The sequence below is a fragment of the Numenius arquata genome, chromosome 3, assembly GCF_964106895.1.
Source record: "Numenius arquata chromosome 3, bNumArq3.hap1.1, whole genome shotgun sequence".
NCBI lineage: Eukaryota > Metazoa > Chordata > Aves > Charadriiformes > Scolopacidae > Numenius > Numenius arquata.
In genome coordinates, this window is record NC_133578.1 from 1,862,996 (window position 1) to 1,886,367 (window position 23,372).

At 48.6% G+C, this 23,372-nt stretch overlaps 1 protein-coding gene across 1 annotated transcript in view; it reads right to left on the minus strand.

Moving 5' to 3' along the window:
- Positions 1 to 23,372, minus strand: part of FMNL2 (formin like 2) — a 145,643-nt gene that overhangs the window by 37,220 nt on the left and 85,051 nt on the right. Inside the window, exons 3-9 of the mRNA XM_074144725.1 lie at positions 22,826 to 22,906; positions 19,337 to 19,413; positions 17,145 to 17,228; positions 16,166 to 16,318; positions 6,656 to 6,764; positions 5,461 to 5,537; positions 2,682 to 2,775 (exon numbers count right to left, since the gene is read on the minus strand). Of these exons, the coding sequence (XP_074000826.1) occupies positions 2,682 to 2,775; positions 5,461 to 5,537; positions 6,656 to 6,764; positions 16,166 to 16,318; positions 17,145 to 17,228; positions 19,337 to 19,413; positions 22,826 to 22,906 (675 nt within the window). The remainder of the gene's footprint in view (positions 1 to 2,681; positions 2,776 to 5,460; positions 5,538 to 6,655; positions 6,765 to 16,165; positions 16,319 to 17,144; positions 17,229 to 19,336; positions 19,414 to 22,825; positions 22,907 to 23,372) is intronic.

The window sequence follows — 23,372 nt, forward strand, 5'->3', positions numbered from 1 at the left end:
ACAAGAATCAACGACTTCAGGTGGAATAAGGGATGAGAATAATTTTCAGGAGACAGCTTAACAAAACAAACCGCCCTCCATTCGAACATCCTGAGCCCAGCCAGAAAGAGACTGGGCTGTAAATTCGTTTTCAAATGAGAAGTCCTTTTCAAACAGGATTCTTGACAAGGTTCACATCAGCTGCGGTTTTCCAGCTCAGTCAGACCCTGAGAACCAAATTCTGTTCTCATTTGCATCCCAGCAGCAAAGCTCAAAGCCTAATGAAATATTTGATGTTCACCCCGATGTAAATGAGAGCAGAATTTGGTCCGAAATATCCTGTATTCCCTACTGACTTTATTACAGGGCGAGCGTTAGGCAGGAGTGCAGGTTTCTTTTGAAGTTATTTTATGGCAAGGAGATAGAGTGGCAGAGATCTAGTTCGACGAGTCTAATCTGTCCTAAATATGTGCCCCGCGCCTGACGAAAGAACCGCAGGGAAGCTGTGGCAGCCCTGCAACGCAGAGCAGCAGAAGCCACACGAATACGATTGAGCTTACAGCAATTTGAATTGGAAGTACACCGCTAGAAACCTAACCCTGGGTGCTTTACATGTCAGCAACTCCCCAGATTTTATTTTATTTTTTTTTTAATATACCGGCTGAATGAGTTATAAACACGAAAACTTGGAACCCTCACTGAAAACTCACCCAGGAGGAAACTGGGAAACAACAGCACAGAGCAAGAAAATAAGCAGTATAATTGGATAAAGAGAAGAAGGGCTAAATGGAGAACCGAGAAAGGTAAAACCCCCTCCTTGCACACCCCCCTCACCCCCCACACCCGGCAGCCCCACTGCAGCGAACGACTCCGTCAAACACCAACGGGAATGGAATAAATGAACAAGGGCAGAGAAACTGAACGTGTTCCGTAGGAATTCCTGAGTGTCCGCAGGAGGAAAGAGAGATGGCTGAGCACTTGGGAGACAGCGGAGGCGCAAAACCTCGACTGAAGGTGTCGGGGAGGTAAGAAAGCAAACGGGACGTTACCCATCCTTCCCAGTGACAGGCACAGGGCTGTGTAACGAGCCTTACGGACCCTCCCGACCGGTGGTATTCCCAATATAGTCATTTGCCCGATTTATCTCTAATCCCTCACACCGGCCTCCCTCATGACTCATATTTCTTCTGTAATGGAGTAGTAATAAGCCAGAAGAATTTAAGCCCGGAATAATAACGTTGGACTTTGCATGTTTACAGTCCTTTTCCTATTTAAAGCCCTTCTCTCGTATTACCCAACTGTCCTTCAGAACAACCTCACCTGCGTTTGCTTCCCTGCTCCCTTCATCTCACCGAGGTGCAAATAAAGCCAAAGATACCGGCACCTCGCCCGAGGCTACCGATGGATAAATGAAAGAGCCAAACTACAATTTCCAGTCCCAGTTCCGTGCCCGCGTTGCAGGATTGAGGACCTTTCCCCAGCGGGAAAGGCCGTGTTTTATGTCCATATTCTGCCCAGCCCTTCCGCTGGTGTAACCCAAAAGCCCAGCCTGACTTCCCCATCACACCCGGGAAGCCTCACCGGCAGCTTTTGCGTGCCTTTTCCATGCCATTCCCATTCCCTCTCTCCTCGGGCAGCTCTACACACCACAGTCACACCTAGGACATGTCTGGTCTTGCAGAGCTGAGGTTTCTCCAGGCCCACACTGGAGACGACTTCAAACCTTTTGCTCCGGCTAATGACGAGCACCCCAGAAATACAATTATTTGTCTACGACATGCAAATATTTACAGTGGATGTAAATCAGAGATTGGTATCTCTCCACCAGAAATAATTCCCCAAACACAAAAACTAAAAAAGAAAAAAATTAACAACTTGGCTTGTTGATCATCATCATTAACCCACTTACAGCAACAGCGGCGTTAAGGAGGAACATGCAACGTGTTTATACACAGTCCAGTTGGGACTCATCAAGTCTAATAACTTTTGAGCTGGAAAGTCTAGATTCATTTTTCCTTTGATGATAAATCCACACATATACCCAGTACTCAAAATTAACTAGAACAGCAGCTTTCAAGGACTCGATTCCCCCATTAGTGCTCCTGAACCTTCATACAACGTTCTCAAACCCCATTAATCACCCTATGTAAATATGTGATATGCTTGAACGTATACACCCCCAAATGACACTGTTTTGGCTCATTTGATCCAACCGGAATGCCTGAATTAATTTCAGCAGTCAGTGTTCCATCACAGAGACTTGATTTTGTAATTTCTTCACAAATAAAATCCCCGCTGGCAGGAAAACCAGGAGTTTTGCATCTCAAGGGCTTGTGTAAACAGCTCGGAAAACGGGAGATCTAATACACCATTCCTGATTGTTTCAGAGACAGAAGAACTGGAGGAAAGCTCTCAAGATCTCCATGAGCTTTCGACTTCAGGGACACAGCTCGACTAACCAAAAGGTGAAGGGAGCAATCCACAGTCTGGATTCATCTTGTTGGGATTACGGCTCTTTTACGCAAACGTGAAGAAACTGATGGCGTCGACAGTCAACTTTGCAAACCAAAGTGACTTATGGAAAATCTGCAGTTTATGGAAAATCCTTCCTGTGGCAAATTTAGCTGAATGAGAAAGCTCTAGCCAGTAGTAAGAGAACTATCGACAGGCACACCAAATTCTAATAAAGCAGAATAACGTACCTCTTTGAAGTTATCGAATGCAGATAAGATGATTTCATGCCCTCCTCTGACGAGGCAAACGGCTGCTAAAAGTTCTAAGACGAGGGCCTTCGTCCTGCGAAGAAGAGAACCAGTCACAGTCAATGACCACACCGTCCTGAACCACCTTTTTTCCACCCGTCTGCAAAACGGACGTGGAGACACTGGGAGTTTGCATCCCATGTGTTTTTAATCTCCTAAAACTAGTAAACCTGCAAGAGGTATAATGCTGAGCATCATCTGGAGCATCAGCTGATCCAGGGAACGGTGACTCTCCCGGGACCATGCGTTTTTCCCCATGTTTTAACACTTCTCCAAACATGCAAAAATTGAAATCACAAATTATATTTGGGAAAATACAAGCAAACCCACGGCAGTCACACAGCTCTGGCGAAGGCTGACCTCTTCTTGCCCTGCCGGAAGGTCCACCTGCGCAAATCTCACACAAGCCACGGTCACCGCGCATCAGCCATCAGTCACCGGCTTCACCGCAGCCCAGCCCCTTCCCTCCCAGCCCAGATTTTCATCCATGTGCTTATAATTCACATCTGTATTTCTCCTGATACAAATCTGAATTATTTTCTGTGATAATTTGTTATTATTCATAGCCACCAAGAAAACCCAAAATAGAGGTGGTTGGCTGAAGGATGCCTCAGCACGTCCTTCCCCTCTTGAATCACAAATTCAGGCATCTGATCAACAGCAGCACTAACACAGGCGTATTAATGAGAAGACAACAGATTACTGAAAGAAAAGCATGCAAAAAAACCCCAAACCAGACTCAATGTAGCTCCAAAATAAATAATTCCCGGGACTTTCTTACCGGGTTCACATACGGCAAAAGCACCAATCGGACTTTATGGCCCGGTGAGCTCTGAGCAGGTATTAAAATCATGCAGACACATATGAAATTAGTCCCATGCTAAAGCATCGACTCAATCCAGATGTTACAGAAAAAGAAAATACCTTTTGGCTTTCAAAGTGTCAAGGTTATCTTTGGAAACCAGAAAAAATATTCACCTTCCTAGGAAATTTTAAATGTATCATTTTCAGTTCTTAGTCATCGATTTTATTTTTCCTGCCCCAAGAAGAAAACCCAAGCTCTTTCAGATGGGATCAAGGGGTTCTTCCTACAGATCTTCAGCAATATCCCCTCCAAGGGTGACTGCGGGACGGAAGCCCCTCTGCTGTGAGGACAGACTGAGAGAGTTGGGGGAGTTCAGCCTGGAGAAGAGAAGGCTCTGGGGAGACCTTGGAGCCCCTTCCAGTCCCTCAAGGGGCTCCAGGAAAGCTGGGGAGGGACTCTGGATGAGGGAGGGGAGCCACAGGAGGAGGGGGAAGGGTTTGACCCTGAAAGAGGGGAGATGGAGCTGAGATGTGGGGAAGAAGTTCTTTGCTGTGAGGGTGGTGAGAGCCTGGCCCAGGTTGCCCCGAGAAGCTGTGGCTGCCCCATCCCTGGAGGGGTTCAAGGCCAGGTTGGAGGGGGCTTGGAGCAACCTGGTGTGGTGGGAGGTGTCCCTGCCCAGGGCAGTTGGAACTATATGATCTTTAAGGTCCCTTCCCACCCAAACCATTCTATGATTCCACAATTCCATGATGTCTAAGCACAGAGCCTGGGGGATGCCCAGGTCTCCGATGCCGGCCGGAGCTGCCAACACATCTAGGGTGGGGATGGGGAGAGGACAGCTATGGCTGTGTCGGTGGCATCTGTTTGGGGACAACCAGAGGAGGCAGAGTCCTTACGTCCATCCTCCACCCAGTCCTGCGGCACTTAGCACCGCCTGGGGACGGGAGCAGCTCCGCAGCATCGCTCAGAGCTGCTGCTTCCCCTTTTAGCACGTCTCAGACAACCCTAAACATTCCAACCTCTGCCTTCTTCCACAATCATGATGGGGCTAAAACAAAAAGAAATTAGGTTTTGAACAGCACTAATATTAAGCTTTGGTTTCAGATTATTTTAGCCACATTTGAAAGGTTTTTTTTTCTTTTTAATAAATAACCCACCTATTTCACAAATGAAAACTCTCTCTTGATCACCTGATTTCCAGGCACAGGACACCAAAAATGGTTAAAAAAATGAACTCCCCATGTCCTTCCCATGTCAGGTTTGCTGACTAAGGGCTAAATAAAAGCAAGGAATGAAGTGCCAGTTTCCATCAGGACAAGATTTCAAGCGGTGCGCTGTAAGGCAAGCGGACAGCCTAAGCAAAGGAGAGAGATATATATATATATATGTATGTATTTATAGTGCTGTTTAGTTTTGTCTCAGCCCCTAGTTTTACCTTTCCTTGCAGGCACTGCGATGTCAGATTTGGTTCCGTTAGACATGCAAGAGCTCCAGGCTTTGCTGGAAGTGGCTTGCCAGGGTGACAAGTGTGTGCGGGGAGAGGAGGGGACACCGCCAGCAGCTCCCCTGTCCCCACTATTGCTGTGGGTGACCAGCAACCCCACCCAGAACGAGAACGGAACCCTCTGTCAAAGAAATGTAAAGCTAAGGACACCCCAGTTAAGACGATTTTCCGACTCTTTGGGAAAATCCACGCTCCTGCCACTGAGCTGCAGGGCTTAAGCAGCGAACTTCCAGCTGAAGAGTCAGAACTAGATGGCAATGGCTCATCGATTTGCACCATAAAACAGTTTTAATCTGATTCAGGATGAAGGCGGAATTTTTGCTACAGGTTTGAGCACAAACATACCCCTGAAAATCCTTTCCCGTGTACTTACCTACCACTTAAACTCTCTAAAAGCAAGGGCAGCCTACCTGGGGTTCTTGTTGTTCAAGCTTAGTGCAATTTCGTTAACGGCATGTGGATGCGACATGACCATATTGAATCCGTACTGGAAAGAGAAGGGGAAAACATCGGTTCAGTTTGGAGACTGAAACCACTATTTTTAAAATCCAAGAAATGACATGTCTGTGACCAGACCCGGCGGCAGACCTGCACGACGCCGTGAGCCAAACAAAACGTTGAATTTACCAAGTCAGCCAGCACTCTTCCATCTCCCACTGCGCCTAACAGCTTCTCTGCCACCAACAGGGTCCAAACTACCCAGTTTGGCCACGTCGGCCAACAAAAAGGGGTCCACTCCCCCCCTGCCAACCCTCCTGCTCCTCCTTTCCCCTCCCTCTCTCTTTTCATTCTGACGGTCAAGTGCATCATTTACTCTCTATAAAGAGGAATTTGCCACTCGGCTGCCAAAATCTGCCAAACTCGCAGCGTGCAGTTACTGCACGGGTAAGGTTGCCTTTGCTCTCCAAAAAGAAAAAAAAAAATAGAATTGTTCTGGCAAACCCTGTACTGGTTATTAGTACAGGATCGTTGTTTGCATCCTTCCCATCGGAGGGAAGACACCCTGTAACTCCCAGGGAGCCGGTATCCCCAAGGGCAGCGTGTTAGAAATACCTCGTACAACTCACAATAAAGGTGTTCGCCTTCCTTCGGAGCACTTATCTTTTAGCTGTTATATTTTTAGCAAAAAATCCCCAGTCTCTGAAGCTACCTGGGGATGCCGTATGATCACAGCATCCCACCGAAAAGAAACTCATGCAAATAAGAGCAGCTTTGGTCTGCTTTATTCTTCGATTTGCAGTTGTCGCAATTACCTTGCGATAAATAAGAGCTAAAGCTCGGATTTTCCACCCGTGTCCAGCTCTTCTGAAAAATTCTCCTATTTCCTCAGCGCTCGTACTAAATTCTGAGACAAACTGTAACTGCAGTTGTGTGGCTGCGTGTGTAATAAGTGCTCTGATCTACCTGTGTCTTCACGTCTGCTCTAAATCATCTGCCTGCACGATCAGCACTATGTCACCCTGCTTCCCACCTTCCCCGCCTAAGATTAAGTAAGAATTTAAACCTTTGCATCGGTTTTACCTTAATAATTCACCGCTAACCTTTTCCTCCTCCCTCCCAGCAACAAAGCAGCGGTGGGGTCCAACAGAACGAAAAGGGAAATACCTGGTAATTCATTATAGCCCGTAAACACATGATGCAGACGTGGACGTCATCTTTTTTACTCACTAATCTGGAATTCTTTAGCGTTCTTCGGCTCGGCAAGGTGTTATACCTGCAAAGAGAAACAGCTCTCCTCAATCGCGAGGCTATTTTGAGGCGGTAAGAAAAAACAAAGGGATGGAAATATCCCTCCTCTGGGTGAAAAGGCAGCTGCTTTTAAGTTCTGCGGAGCAGACGCCCATCGGACAGCACACGTGCAAGTAACACGGGGAAAAGGTGACGGACGGACCAGGAACGCCGGTCCCAGCCCTGTCCATGAAGCTTCAAAGCCAGGCACCTCCATCTCCCGTGGCACCCAACGGGGACAGAACCATCCACCCACAACCAGAGCTTTTTCCGGATTTTTTTTTCCATGCACTTCGCTCCGCACGGACTTTTAATGGATCTGAACATTCGTAGGCATCAGCAAAATGTATTAATTCCTGCTGCGCTTCATTTAAGAATGGTGCCTCTCTTCTATTCCGCAGCTGAGCTTTCTGAAAGCCCTCCAAATTATTTGAGGAAAATGCAGCCCTTAGGAACTTTCCTTGGAACAGAGGCATTAATTATTTTAATTGTAACCCCTGACTGGTAAAGCAACCTTGAATTCAGTTAAATAAGTACACAGAATAAACACAAAGGGAAATCTTTAAGTCTGTCATTTCTACGGCATGGTAAATGAAAACCACATTTCAGCTCTTCCCTGAGATGCTGCTTATTTTCTTTAAGAAAAAACCTGCTCCGGGAGCCGAGCACAGGAAACGGGAGAGGAGGAGACGGGCTCCATGGGAAATCCATGTATGTTCTTACGGATGTGGAACTGAATAAGCAATGAGAGGACTATGATTATGGTCACGAAACTCTTTTGACAGTGGTGCGGGAACTGCTGCCATGGAACGAGGGTGGCCGTGGTGCTGCCCCGGGACCAGCAGGAGAAGTTCCATCCAAACTGGGGGGCTGCGGGGTCCCCCGGCTGTGCCAGGGACACCGGGGGTCTCTGCAAAGCCATGCGAGTGGCCCGCAGCAGCCCCAAACGAGAGCGTGGTGTTTGGGGGTGGAAAAACACGGTATTTGTTCTGCTCCCCCAATTTACAGAGTAAAAACAGCCGGGAGAGAAGGTCCAGGCTGCAGCATCCAGGGATTTGCTCCCGATTTACAGGTGAGAGCAGAGACCAGGGGACACGAGCTCGCTGGCTAAGGAAACCTCTGGGCAGGCACAGCAATCCTTCTGCATTTCCAACTATTGCACTCGGGCCTGAAAATGGAGGAAGAAAGTCTAGAAAATCTGCTGACGGGAAGATAGAAAGAAAAATCAGGTGATGCGCGTGCAGCGACGTGCAAATCCTGACGTTTCCTAAGCAAAGAGCAACTCCTCGGAGGGAGGAAAGGGAAATTCACGGGTGAAGCTTGACAGCCGGAGTAAATACAACCTCCAGGAAAAAGGAGGCTGATGGAGAGAACTGGAGCTGGGCTCACACTTCCCAGTGCCACCTTTGCAGCCTGGAGAGCACACACGGGAAGGCTTTTCTAATCTTTGATTCGGGAAAACAACCGCAGTGGGGAAAGCTTCTGGGTTACAGCATCCTTAGCTCCTGCTCCAGTCCCCAACCAGGAGTGAAACCAATCCCTACTGGTACCCAGCAATGACTGCACACACTCACCGAGGCAGTGGGAGAAGGTGAGAGCTTCCAGGGGACACGCAAAGCCAGGCTCTTCCATCCGGGAACTATCCCGACATTCCCAAGAAAGTATGAGTGGCGTGGAGGGAGTCAGCAGGGAACAACCTGTCATCATTTCTCGTAACACGGGGGCGATGCGGCCGCACGTATAATTATCAGGTGCCAGGATCAAAGCAAACCTGGTAATTTTGGAAGCGCTCCTCCACGCAGCACTCCGGAGAGCGGGACTGCTGCGGAGCCCAGAGCCCGGCACGGGCTCCAGAAGCACTTACAGAGGGGAAAAAATCCATCAAGAAGTGTTAAAGGCGAGATGCAATCCTTAGGCGAGGATGCTTAGATCTACAGAGTGCTGGAAGCAGGAGCAAGTACCAGGAGAAACATCCCCGGGTACCCGCCTTGCTCGAACCAAGCGAGTGCTCCAAGCATCTCCCGCAGTGAGTGGGAGACTCAGTGAGACAGGGCAGAGACATGGCCTCGACGCCCTCACACTGCACCGTTTCCCTCTTCCTTTCCTTTTGGGGGGTTACCCTGATTATTGCTGATGCTACCGTGCAGTTACTTGTCTAATCCAGCTACTCATTGTGTTTAAAACGGAGGTGTAGCTTTTAAAATCAGTGATTAACATCATATTCATCATCATCATCATCATCATAGTAAGGATTAATAATAAATACATGAACAAGTAATAACAGACTTGTTTTATTCCGACTCACCGGCTCACTCCCTGGCACAAAAAACGTACTTGCAGATTTTCTCACTTTAAACGTACAAACGGCAGGGGGATGCAGGGAGTGCTGGGCAGTGATTCCCGCTCAGCATCACCCTCGCCTGTGGGATCTCTCTGGGAGCAGAACCGGCGTCGAGCTCCGGAGCGTGGTGCCGAACCCCCCTGCCCACGGAGAGCCCGTGACTCTCAGGCTTCGGCAATTTCTTCCCTTTGCTTTTATTTTTCCAGGAGCGCCCAAGATGAAAGAAACCCCAAAAATCAAAGCAGAATTCAGTCAAAATGCCTTTTTTTTGCCTTTTTTTTTTTTTTTTCCCCCGTATATCTGAATGCATAAATCAGCTCAGGGCGCTCCAGATGGATTTCAGGTTTGCGGGAAACATGACCTAGTTTTGCCGGAGCCCAGCGAGTGGTGGGATCACGGGAGCCGGGTTTTGGGGAGCAAACCCCGAGGAGGGACGTGGGACCGGGACAGGACTGGGCTGCTCCCCATGTTGTGGGGGTGGCCCCAAGCCCCCACCAGCCCTTCGGATGGGATGCTGCACTGCACCCCACGCACCTGGGATGCGGGACATGGTCTGGCTGCTCCTGGGGGGAATGAGGACAGCAAGGGACTGTCCCCAGAGACAGGCTGCCTGCCCACACACAGACCTTGAGCCCAGGGACAAATTTATCTTCCAAATCTCCCTTCCTGAGTCAACGAAAGAGGCGTTCAACCTTCCACTGGGAGCCCTGCATTGAATCTGAACTGGGAAGTGTGGAAGCAGTGCCAGCGTTGGCTGGAGAACGTTGTCGCCACACCGCACCGGCGTATTTCCATACATTAATGTCACTAAATATGAAAAATGCTGCAATAAAAAGATTTAAAAGTCATTTCTAGTCATTGAGAGATCGTTCCTACAATGACTTATCTCAGTTTTAAGCCACTAAAGGCGCCATACATTATGTCCCTTTAAATTTTAAGTAAGTAGAGTAATCAGATCTTTATCACGCTACTGATAGAAGAAAAGACTCTTCCTCGGTGCCTGGTGTACCAACTCCTTACACTTCAGGATGTCTTTAAACATCTGACAGAGCTTTGTCAGCTGCAGCAAATGGGAGCAAGTCTCCTTAAACTAATAAAAGATGACCATAAAGGCAGAATTTGGCATTTCCAGCTGCTTGGGGAGCGGGGAGAAACAGAATTGGGGAGCAAGGATCCCCTGAAATGCAGCAGGACCCTGGAGCAGGCTGGGTCTGTCTCCCTGGGATCCACCACCTGGATGGAGCCTCCTTGGGCTGAGGGATGCTCTCATCTACATCTCACTACCCGCACCTAACCGAACCCCTGCTCTGCAGAGCAATGCGGCCACCAAAGGGAAGGTCTGAGGTGGAAACAACACTCACCTCTTCTGAAGAGGTAGAGAAGACCCACAGAAACCCAACAAGGGCTGCAGACACCCCGTACGGCGCTACCTGCCCACAGCCAGGAAAACCGCTGTCTTGACGCCTGGAGATGTTCACTTGGAAGATTCTCATACCAATGACCCACCAAGTGGCCCACCAAGTAGGCAAAGACAGAGGGACCTGCCCTGTTCTCTTCCCAAAAGCTAAGATGACCCTCACCCATGGGACACAGCCCCAGCCCTGAGCTCTGTGCTCCTTGCCACAGCCCTCCTGCTGTCCCCACCATCCCACACATTGTTAATTGTTAATCAGTGGTACCATCGGCGACACGCAGAGCTCGCAGAGCTTCCACCCGTGGCCGTTCCCCATCAGGCTGAGGAACGGGTACAGAATACGCAATCGAGAGCTGCAGCGCAGAGAAAATATCTCCCGCGCAGATGGGATCCTGCCCTAGATTTAGATCCCTTCCCTTCAACAGATGCAAATTTCTTCACACAGACACGAATGCCAAGAATTAATGAGGATTTTTTTTTTTTTTTTTTTTTGGTACAGAAACTCTTTTGCGACGACTCCGTGCACTGGAACTCCGGCTCAAGAAGCTTTCTCTGTATTAGCGGCGACCGCAAGGACCCCCGATGTTATTTGTCTCCTTCCCGAGGGCAGGGCAGGCTGGCGGTAGCTCCAACACCTCCCTCCACACGCCATGAGCCAAACCGGGGGGGGAGCCGGGGGGCGGAATGATCTTCTTCTGCTTTTATTTCAGTTCTTGTTACCAACCATTAGGCTGGATCCGAGCATCTGGATGAATTGTTGGGTTTGATTTCCTGTCTGCTGCAGGTCAAAGATTATGTCACCACGAGTATATTTATCCTGGTAATTAAATTCAGATGGTTCCTCTTTTATTTCCTCCGCCCCGCCTTTAAAGAAGAACTCTAAAAACTTACTTCTGAAAAAAGAGCAGAAAGAGAAAAGCTGACGGTGTGCGAGCTCCTGCGGCGTGGTGGAGCGCTCTCCTCCTGCCTTCGTCTCCACGGCACATCGTTAACGTCACCAGCCAGAACTGCTGAAGACGTCCAGCCTGTCCCCGACTCACCCAGCGCTTTGTACAACCCAGACCCAGAAAAGGTGACCCGCGAGGGCGTCTCCTGGCGCTCCACACTGAAGACCCGCGGATGGATAATTAAAACACCTACGCAACGAACGCAGATACTCTAAGTAAATAAAAGCCCTCCCCACCATGGTGAGCGAGCGCAGATCTCAGTACAAACTCCTGCCATCTCTGCCAACTCCAATGGAAGGACTTGCAGGCTTAAAGAGAGGACAATGTGCCCAGCCCAGAGGCGTGGACTCCTGATGTCCCACGTTAATAACAAATACGAGTTACAGCTGGTTTCTCCTACCATTTTTTATCTCACTCTCTGCTAAAGAATACCATGCCCTCATTTGTCTAGGCCTGCCTCCCCCAGAGTAGGAGCAATGAGAGCAGTGGACAACCCAGGGTGGACCTCACCAACCCCCCCGGCTGCTCGCCCAGCTCTGCGTGGGCTGGGACTCCTGGTTTTCATTGGGGTTTGGTGGGTTTTGGATCACATTTCTGCAATTTTGGTGGCGGTGGTTTGGAGTTGGTGGTGTTTGTATGATGAATGTCCTTCTGACAGCAGAAAGGGACTTTGGAAGAGGAAGGTCTTGGCACCTCCTACAAACTTTGGATTTCTCTTAGAGCAAGATACAAGCTGGGTCTGCTGGACGTGGGGAGCCTGAACTTGCACCCCACTGCAGGGGATGAGACATGGAGAAGAAAAGACCTTGAGCCTGTGCTGTGTGATGACAAAGCTGGTCTGTGCCACAAATGTAAAGAAAATAAATCATAGAATGGTTTGGGTTGGAAGGGACCTTAAAGACCATCTACCTCCAAACCCCCTGCCCTGGGCAGGGACACCTCCCACCAGACCAGGTTGCTCCAAGCACACTCCAACCTGGCCTTGAACCCCTCCAGGGATGGGGCAGCCACAGCTTCTCTGGGCAAAGGACTTAGAGCCTGTTGGGTTTGTCTTCATCTAAAAGAATCTGAGAAAATTATTAATCCAGAAAGCTGAGAAAATCTTTGCTGCTTAAAAAATGTAGAGGATTCCCCTCCAGTTTGACCAGGCCAGTTTCCGACAGACACCCCACACCACCACCAGGCAGGTGACACGAGAAGCGGGGGACACGCTGCCTTGGAGAGACACCACTGCCCGACCATCACCTGCGCCAGGTCTGTAAAAATCATGGTCTTCAAAGCAGCGAAACCACGAGAATCGCAATGCCGACAGCTGACTGCTCAAAAATCTGCTCTGTTACGATGGCAGGCATCTGACAAAAATGGCGACGGTGAAAGTCCAACTCATTGCACCCAAGAAGCGGTGCCAAGTTTGAGTCCAATTCCTGAACGCACCCAAACTCCGCTTCTGGGCTAAAGCTACGTTTGCCTGGATCATCCCCCCATTACGGACCCCGCAGATTTTGAAGGAAGAAATGCCGTTTCTCAGTTCAATCCCCCTAAAAATGGAAGCATTTGACTCGGAAGAAAGGGAATTTCTACTGGGCTGCGACATGGCAAAGCCTGCATTAATATTTATCTGAGAGGAGAGTATCACTCTCATGTGAAAGCAATGCCCTTTCTCCCCCCCAAAAAAGCAGCAATAAAATCCCTGCAGGCTCATCCCCGTTTTTATCCTCCTGCCCTCATTTTGGTGTTTGCTTCCCAAATCCCTGCGCCTCCTCTTAAAAAAAAATAAAAAATAAAACCCCACCTCAGTTGCCAGGGAAACCCAGCGAGCAGGGACCCGGCAGGGTTTAGCACTGCTAACGAGAGCATGGGGAAGGCAGTTAAAGTCACGATTAGCAATGGATAGTCTCGGCCAGGCAAAGGAACAGGCAGAGAGCCCCCGTGCCCAGGTCACCGCCGGGTGACGTCCCACCCCTGGCTTAGCTCCTGCTCCTTCTCCTATAATTAAACGTGTAGAGCACACATCAGCGGGGACCGAGCAGGGTCCTGAGGGCCACAGCAGGTTTGCATCCACTGAGCCCCGAGGACGGGGAGAGCTGGTGCCACGACACCGCCAAACAGGCACCGAAAACGAGGGGAAAAACGGCGTCAAAGCCGGCAGGAAAGACTGTCTCCCCAAATCTTCTTAATAAAGAGGAATCCAGGCCGAATCCGTTCTCGTTTTTCAGACTGCTGTGGCATCGGAGGGATGAGCCCAGCTCCTGAATTTGAAATTACCCTGTGAAGATTGTCAGCCTTCTCCTTTTTCACCCGAAGAGGGAGGGTGGCTTCTTCCTCCCTCTCCATTTTAATGGCTTTTCTAACAAAGACAGAAGAGGAGCTGGCACACAGAGGAACCCACGGTCTGGGTCTCCACAGGTCCCAGACACGTCGTCTCCCCAGCGACGGGGCAGGAACCTCCTGGTTTTGACCAGAAATGCCATCCTGCTCACCCTCCTCGTTCCATGAGCACCCACCTTGTTCTCAGGAAAAGGTTCTGCTTCAGTTAACCAATATTTACTAATTACACCAAAACACCCTTCTTAACAGCTTCCCACCTACTTTTTACCTTTTACTCTTTTTAATACACATAGTCCCCAGCTATTGGAAGAGTATATATTTTAAAACACAGATTATTATTTTTTAATGAAACACAAACCAAAGATGCTAATTCTACGTAAAATGTTGGGCAGTCTCTGCCCAAGCTGCCCCGGCACACGGGTGGCTCTGCGGGCAGGAGGGGGCACTCGGCTGAAAAACGCTGTCCTGGGTTACATTTCTGTAACCCAGCTTTGGATAAAATTCGTAATAAAAAAGACGAAATACCACGGACAATGGCTGAGGGGTCTGGGTCTTAGGTATGAAGCTATTTGCAGTACGATAAAGAGATAAAGATCTTCTTTCAAAGCAAACCCCATTGGCTTTTCTTTTAGGGAAACCCCGCTCTTCGGGAGCAAACTACACTTTGAAGTTATAATGTGATAACCACACGGTTTGGGGGCTCAAAACTCACCCCCCGGCCCCGATGCTCGCTGGGGCAGGGGCTCTCCCCCAGGCGTGGGATTAGCAGATTATAAGGCATGGGGCGCAGCGCTCCCATGCCCTGCGTCTCCAACCTTCCGACCTGGGACTTACGAGGTTTTCCGGCTGGAAGCCTCATCGGAAGAGCGTAAAGTGAAGCCGCTCCAGAGGCAGTTGGCCGAAAAGCAGCTCTGGCGGCGTTTGAACTGAAGTTGCTCGGGCAGAGAAACCAATCTGACGGCACGTGAGAGCAGAGGAGGGAAGGATGGCGAGAGAGAAAGGAGCGGAGGAGAGCGTCCGGAGGAGGGAGGGGGAATGAAGGATGCAAGGAAGGAGACATTGAAATGGAAAATAAAAAGGGTAAGGATGTGAAAAAGAAAAAAGGATGGAAGGAAATGAAGAGAAAAAATGTAAGAGATATGTAATGTAAACCTGAGTTATGCATTTCCAGTGTAACTCATCCCAAACATGATGTTACAGGCATCTCCCAAGGACAGAGAGCAGAACCAGACATCCTCCAGCAACCACCAGACTCTGCCATTTCTCTGTCATAGCAATTAAAGAGCAAAGAAAACCAAAACCGCTCAGAACACCTTTGCAATGTTAAAAAAAAAATTAAAAAAATCAGCTGGTCGAGCGATTTTGCTGGACTCCACAGCCCGTATCTCTTTACCAGGACTGTGTGTCTGCCTCCTCCCCGCTGCTGCTGTCTGTGAACTGCATCTTCCAGGGATCCCACCCGCCGCAGCTCGGGCTGGAGGTGGAAGGAGGAGAGCTAAAGAGCCAACGTTACCATCCACCGACCAACCAGAACTGAACCTCAACGGGAAGATGTAGGAAAAAGCTGCGAGTCCTCGCTGGCTCCGTCTTTTCTGGACTCCTTTATGCCCGCAGTACTATGTAACAAAACTCCACAAAAGCCAAAAAGTAAGTAAAAAAGGGAATGAGTAAAGCCCCCCTGGGTAACAGCACCGAGGGTTTAAAGGTGGTGTTTGGTATGGTTTAAAGCAGTGAAGGAATGCGAGAGAGTCGGCTGCCCTTCAGCCCTGGGAAGCGATCCTGCCTCTTCCACAAACTCAAAAAAAACCCCCAGGATTTGGCAAGAGAGGCTTCACAGTAAAGCCAGGGTGACACTGGACTTCACAGCAGGTTTGAAGGATGGAAGTGGTCTTTAAATTATATAAAAAAAAGTCTTGTTCACAGCAGCACGGAAGGAATGTGCTGCTAGAAGAGACCTTTGTTGGACGAGATGCCGGATGGGAGCTCCAGGCTGGCTGGGTCCGTGGAAATCTTGAGATACTCCTTGGAAAAGAGGAATTGCTTCCTCTGTGCAAGCCACATGGTACCTGCCGGGAATGTGTGGCACATCCTTAGATCATTCTGCCACCGGGAAGGAAGGCAGAGTTATTCTTGAGTCTTCCTCCACTGAGGAGGAGTGTAACGCTGTGTCACTATTTTAGCGCTTCTTTCCACCCCAAACCCATCAGCTCAACGACACATTTCTTACTTATGTCAATCCTATACTGTGAAAAAAGGGAAGATGAAAAATATTCTAATTTGAAGAAAACCCACAGCGACTCTTCTCACGCTGGACATGGCTGTTTGTAGGTCGCCCACAGCCCGAATAAAGGTCTTACCGTAACGTGGAGTGTCTGCCGGAGCGGGAGACGCTGTTGCCGACCGGAGAGGGCAAATTGCTGCCTCTGTGCAGGTCCTCAATGGAGCGGCTCCAAGGCTTGGACTTGTCCATGGAGTTCTCCACGTTGTTCTCCAAACTCTCGAAGTCAAACCTGAAAGGCAGCAGAAATCCCAGCGCCGGGTTAGAGAGAAGAGGTGGTGACGACTGGCCCTGCCTCGAAGGAAAGATGCTTAAAGCTCTCCCCATTTTATTTCAATAAATCAATATATTGTGCAACTACCGATCCAGTTCCCTCCATCGATATGTGATCCACTGCCTCGCTGGCCCCCGCAGATCTCCCAGTATCTGTCACGTATTACCATAATCATTACAGATTTTCTTTGATTTCTGACTCGGTGCCCATTGTACTGCTATTTCAAGCAAAAATTGCTTGTTCCCCTTACAGCTTTTGAGGTTATTACTCATGTTTACCACGTTAGAGAGGGGAAAAACCCGGCAAGCTAACTTGCGTACGTTTGTATAATTTTAGGAAGAAAATCTTTATACAAACACTTCTTTTTCGCTATGCAGTTTTTTCCAGTGTTAGGAACATTCTAAAACATGTAATTTTCCTTCATTAATTTTATTGCAACCCCACCAAAAATCTCTTTTCTGTGCGATGATACGTATACATACAACTGATGGCATCTCTTCTGAAAATAAAATACCAACTCTCCTCAGCTCGAGCTCCTGACTAAACAGGATCTTTAACCCACCGCTTCTTTTCATGCAATTTTATACAAAGATCTACTGCTACAACACCCTGAAGTGAAAGGCTGGGGATATACAAACACAGACCCTCCGCTGAACAACTATTTCAAGCTGTGTGATACAACGACTAACGAAAGCGGATTTGGTTCCCAGCCTGTTTTAGCACTCATTAATGTCATCAGTTTTAATAACCATGAATAATTAATCACTAATAATGCCTTACTTACGTGACTGCGTACTGTGCGAAGGACAAGTACTCCACCAGAACATCCAGACCTTTGTTCTCCTCGTTCAGGAACTCCCTCACCCATCTGTTAGAAAAATCATTAGACATCAGAGCCTTTCGCAGGCTTCGGGGAGCGCTGGAATTCCGGGCAGATAAACCGGAGACAGAGCCGTTGCAGGAAAGGCATGAGCTAAAGTGAGCTAAACTTTGCTTTCTCACTGGGGAAAAGACAACTTTTAAAAAGCGCCCTTTATTATTATTTAGAGGACTTTATAAAATAGAGTCCTTTACAAATGTACTGAAACAAGCTTTTTTGCAGCATTATGACAGGAAAAATATTCAAAAAAAAAACCCCCCAAAACCATAAAAACCCCTGAGCACACTCTGCGTTTCTCAGAAACTAGATGTTTTTTCTTCAAAGTACTGAGGTCTGGAGCTGGTAGGTGCCTTTCCCAGCACAGCGGTGTCGCTGGAGGAGGGCATGGACCACACAAACCCCCGAGAGGTGGTCACAGCCACCAAATTACACAGGAGTCGCAGGGACCTGGGTTATTTTTTTCCCACATCCTGATCCCTAGCAGCATCTCGAAAGCATCGGGACAGCACACCAGGAAAAGAAAAATAGCATCAAGGATGAGATCTAACAGCCCGGACGTACATTTAACAGTAATTTTTACCTTCTCTTTTTAATAGATCACCTGTTACTGAGAATTTTGGTCCCTGAGAACTTGGCAAAATAATCTTCAATTCAGAAAAGCCTGTTATAGAATGATAGAATGGTCCAGGTTGGAAGGGACCTTCCAGATGAGCGAGTCCAACCATCAGCCCAACACTGACAAACCCACCACTAACCAACGTTCCTGTCTTCCAAAGATTTCAAAAACTCACAAATGCCAAGCAAAATTTGCTAATCCAGACATCTGGGGGCAAACCCAGGTGAGCAAGGAGCCTCAGCACAGCCCCAGTGCCGCTTTCCTCCAAATCCCAACTGGGGCAGCCAACCCCCCCCCTAGGAGCAGGCTGGGGGCCACTGGAAGGAGTGAGGAGCCAGGGAGGGAACTGGGGCGTTGCATCCCCTGCTCCCACCAGAGCCGGAATTCATTGCCTCGGAGTTATTCTAGTCTGTGGGCTTTAAATCTTTTGCTGTAAAACAAACAACCTGGCATTCTGATAAAACCTATTTTGAAACGTATTTTTCAAAAGCAGGCGAGCAAAATCAATCAACATTGGTCTCCTCAGCCTCCTTTATTTATCTGCTGCACCACCACGGTTCCTTCCGCGCACCCGTGAGCCGTCGTCAATCCGCAGAGCCTCACGCTTTGGATGCCCCAAGTATCTGGTGGGGAATCTTTTGTGTTGGAAAATACGGGAAAATTAAACGGGAGGCAGAGCAGGGCTGTGGGAGAAGTTTGTTGTAGATATTTGTGATGGTGCAGCTTTTGGGAGGGTCCCCCATCGCCACGTACACCGTCCGTGGGGAGCCTGACCCCCCAGGGAGAGAAGGGCTATTCCTCCCACTGTTTGAAACGCCCTGGCTTCCTCAAAATAAGAGCAGCATCCTGGAAAGTCGATGTAATTGAGGTGGACACATGAAACAAAACGCTGAAGAAACTTCCCTGGCTGAGGTGCCAGTGCTGAACGGGGTTCTGGTGCCGAGACCCGAAGCCCAGAGGTGAGACCGGTGGGAACGCAATGGGAACGGCACGTTCCATCAAAAAACTGCAGTCTCTGGCGATTCCTTTACTTTTGCTATTTGAGAATTTTGTGTTTTGTAGAACTAAAATACTGGGAATATTACTCACAGCCAGGCTTCATGAACTGCGTCGTGTTAAAGCTATAAAACAGCATGGGTTTTTTTTTTATATATATATATTTATAGCTGCAACACTATTACAATTCTAGACACAACCCTGCCCGCTCCTGCTCTGACTGACTGAGGGCGAGCAGATATTTGACTGCAATCTTTTCGCAGCCTTCACAGAGACGTGGATGAACCCTATCATGAAAGGATTAAAGCTGAATTATTCTCCTGAGATGCCCAGCTATTGCTTAACTGAGCCCTTCAGGCTTTAACGATCAATCAAGTGGTATCACTGCTTGACATGCAAAGAGATATTTTCTCAACGGCATCCATCAGTAGACGTGAAGAAAAAAAAAAAAGCCTTAGACCAGAAGTCATCAAAAATTTCTTACCCGATGTGATTTGTTCTTAAAGAAATTTCCAGTTCCCGGAGCACTTGAGTAGACTCTTGGACTCGTCTTCTGAATTTCTGTAATTGAGCGAGCAGACAGAAATAACAATTAAGACTCACGCAATGCTATTAAAAATACAAACATCTCGCGCGGTGCAGAATGACTAAACAAAACATTAAGGTAAGCCGAGAACCCCCCTAAATCCCGAGGAATGCAGTAACAACAGCTCGGCAGTCAACAAAAACAAACTCGGAAGAATAACTTCTGTTCCCATGCACATTTTTGAGTTTCCAGGATTAAGAAAATTAAAAGCCTGCAGATAAATAAACATTTCTTTACAACACAAGCTTTGTTTTAGTATCAAACTCTCCATTGAGAACTACAGCGCTGGGGCTTCGTTCTCCGCCCGGTGCTTCAACCTCGCTTTTGTGACCTCACACTCGCGCTGAAAAACCTGCCATGATTCCTCTGTAATTACCAAATCTGTGTGTGTGTGTGTGTGTGTGTGCGCGCGTGTGTGCCACTAACGAAATACACACGTGCTGCCATCTGCACGCTTTGACAACGGGCGCAAAATTGTATCTGCAAAATTAGATTCTGGGAAAAGGCCATAAAATGTCACAAGTCAAAGACTGGGCTGCAAGGGAGCAGAAAGGGGATGAGGGTTCAGGTTGTCTCCATATGGGAAGAGAAAGGGCGACCTGGCAACATCTCCCTGGGACACAGTGGGAGCCCCAGTTCACTCCACTGATGAAAGCATCCAGAAGACCTTCAACTCGTCTTGAGTTGAGTCAAGGTGCTCCTCTCCATCCTCTGGACAACCATCTTGGGGCAGGACTCCCTTTGGTGGGCAGAAACGGTGAACCAGTGATGCCTCCAACACTCCCAGCTGGAGAAAGACTCATCTTCTCTCCTGCCTGGGGCTCCCTGCCCATGGAAATGCACTAAACCAGTTGGATAAACTATTCCGGAGCAGTTGTTTCGCTAAATCCTCATTTGTGAACAAGGTAAAGGAGAGCAGAAGCAGATGGATGATGACAATCATCTTGGAATTGCGGTACTTCACAACCACCTTGCTCATCGGTTATCACTCACACGGCCCTGAGGGGTTTGAGAAGGGCTTATAAACGCTCAGGAGACAGGCGATGCTGCCGCAAGTAGGGCTAAGCTATGAATACCTGGGGAAAAAAGGGTTTGTTCTCGGTGCACCACAATAAAATCAAGGGGACTACTTGGCAGTTAATAATTCTCAGGAGTTCTTTTATTGAGGCGGAGGTGACGAAAGGACAGGATTTACCTTGCCCTGCTGACCTACGGGAAAATTATCAGCTGCCTTTATCACCAGGGTTTTATCAGGTGCTAGTTACCACCACTGCCTCACTCGAGGTAAGGCGAAATCCCAGCTCAGAAAGACAGAAATGGGTGTCTCCCTGTAACGTCCTGGTAGACACAAGGCACTATTAATTTTTACTTTGAAATAGCTAGTTGAGATCAGACATACGGTTACTCTGGACCTCAGTTAATTAGCTCAGAGTACAAAACCACGGTGCCTTCTCTCCCTAGAGAGTTCACACAATGTAACTGCAAGCAATGTAAGACCTTACCTCTCCAGAAATAAAGGTAAAATACTGATGCAGCGAGAGGCAGAGGGCAGAGAGGGGTGGGAGGGCACGGCAGACATGGGCAGCCCGTTCCCAGGCGGGACCGTTATCCCCAGCGAGGCCAGGCTGCTCTCTGCAACCCCAGCAGGGAGCAAGGAACCGGCTCCCGGAGCCACCAAGCTGCAATTTCTTGGAAAAAAACCATGTTGTTTCAACACTTTCATTTTCCTCTTTCAAAGTCCAGCTCAGAGGAAAAGCAATTGTTTTCCTGGGAAGAGCCATTACGAGCCCAATCACAAGCCAAAATGCACGTTTTGCAGCAGCGGTCGGAGCCACCTTCTCTTGGCCACGCCGGGGACCGTCAGCAAAAACCCCCAAACCACCCCAATTCCAGCAATAACCCCGGTAAAACGAGCTCTCCCCACAGTCTGCCCCATCCATTCGGAGATCTTTCCGCCTGGCGGCCCCGGCTGAGGAAAGGCTGCTGGTGATGCAGAACGACGCCAACAAAAGAGAGGAACTCGATGCAGTTATTTTTAGGCGCCTTCGGTTTTGTCATTTGTCATGGGACTCGTAGTGGTATCGGGATAAGAAAGGCTTCAATGTCTGCCCACGGAGCAAAGCCAAACACTAAATGAATTTGAAAAACCCTTCAGGAGGAAAAACACAAAGACCCCTGTTCACCGGTTTTGTAAAAAAAAAAACCACAATAGTCAGCTACAGGGAAATTTAAAGATTTCCTACTAAATGGTTTCCTACTCCTTGCCGGAGGCTCCAACAAGAGCAGGGCTGGCAGAGGACATCCCTGCAGCCCCGGAGCTGGAAGCAGAGGGTACCCAGCGCTGGTCCCTCGCAGGGATGGGGCTGCACCTCGGCCGGAGCCAGAGCCGGCCCCGTATCCCGGGATCCCGTGTCAGGACACGGATTTTACCGCAGGGCACCAACCTCAGCTCATTGTCCCCCAAACACAAAGCCGCGATTGTTGGGGACGAGGCAGAGCCAGTCAATGGCAGGATCTGCAACGCTCTCGCTGCCTCTTCTTATTTGTTTTGTTTTGGGGTTTTTTTTTAAGGCTATTATAACTCTCAGCACAGGATATGAGCTGATCTCCAAAGCGGTTAAATACCAAAGGTTCAGTGATGGTGCCTCTAAAAGGGATGGAGGCTGACTGTTATTCTAAAATCCTGGAGGCTATTACTGAGCCCAGGGAAGCAGCTCAGAAATATCAGAACCAGCCACAAACGCAGCCCCGGTACAAAAGCCGCTTTCAGGGATGCACGACGTTCATGTGAAAGGCCAAGCGAAGTGCCCGAGTCCTTCTCGAGTGATTAACAAACTATTTCGGACAAAATAATACGCAGAAGGATGGATGAGGCTGTGCCGTGTAAACGGACCCCAGCTTATGTCCTAACTTCCCAGCCCTGAAGCCACAGATGAGATGACAAGCGAGAGGCGCGCTGTGCCAGCTGGACCCAGCTGCTGTCACCCCCAAGCCCAGAGAAAAGGACTCAGAACCTCAACACGCCCTTCACACAGGAGAGAAAAGCGCCAGCCAACAGAGGTTTCCTTCACCACCAGCACTGCCCAGGTGGAAGTCAGACCTAGAGAACAGCCCAGCGATCACTTGTCATAAATTGAAGCTAAAGTTATTAAAACAATTTGTTTCGTGTGTCAGCCGGTCCTTTTCCTTGCAACATCTGTTCTCCTTCAAAACCGCAGCGGCTTTCCAATTCCTCTTTGCTTCTCTCTGCAGCTCATTCCATCTCCCAGAGTCTTCTTGGAGACTTCTGACGGGGCGTTCCACACAAAGGCAGGAAGGAACCCGCAGCCCGGGACCATCCTCGCGGAGGAAGGAGGGACGGGCGAGAGGAAACAGGAGGCTCCTCACCTTCCTGGTGACAGCCGGGTCCAGATAGCCCTTCAGCTTCTGGATGTACGTGTGCGGAGGATTCTTCACCTGAAATCTTTCCTGCAGAGGATGCAAGAATAAACATCAGCCATTTTATAACATCTTCTATATTTCCTTACTATATATAAAATGCATGCACACACATATATATTTAAACAGCACATACTTATAATAGAGTTTTTAATGTACATTCCTTATATATCCATAAATATATACTCTATGCATATGCAATATGCATGCAAATAAAATATATATACATGTTTTGAAATTTGATATTTATATGGGGTGCATAAAAATATACCTTACACAGTCAACGAGAATTTTGAATTCTAGTTACAGGTACAAAGGCAGACATCTGAAAAAACAGGGTTCCCAGTAGCCAGGGGCACTGAGAGGAAAGAGAAGGGTTAGAAGAGCGGACGCGTGTCTGTGTTTGACTGAAAGCCATCACTGCAAAAGCTGAGACACCCTTTTCATCATTTAGAAGAAGCCTAAAAACACGCTGCATGGTCTATTCATGGGAGAA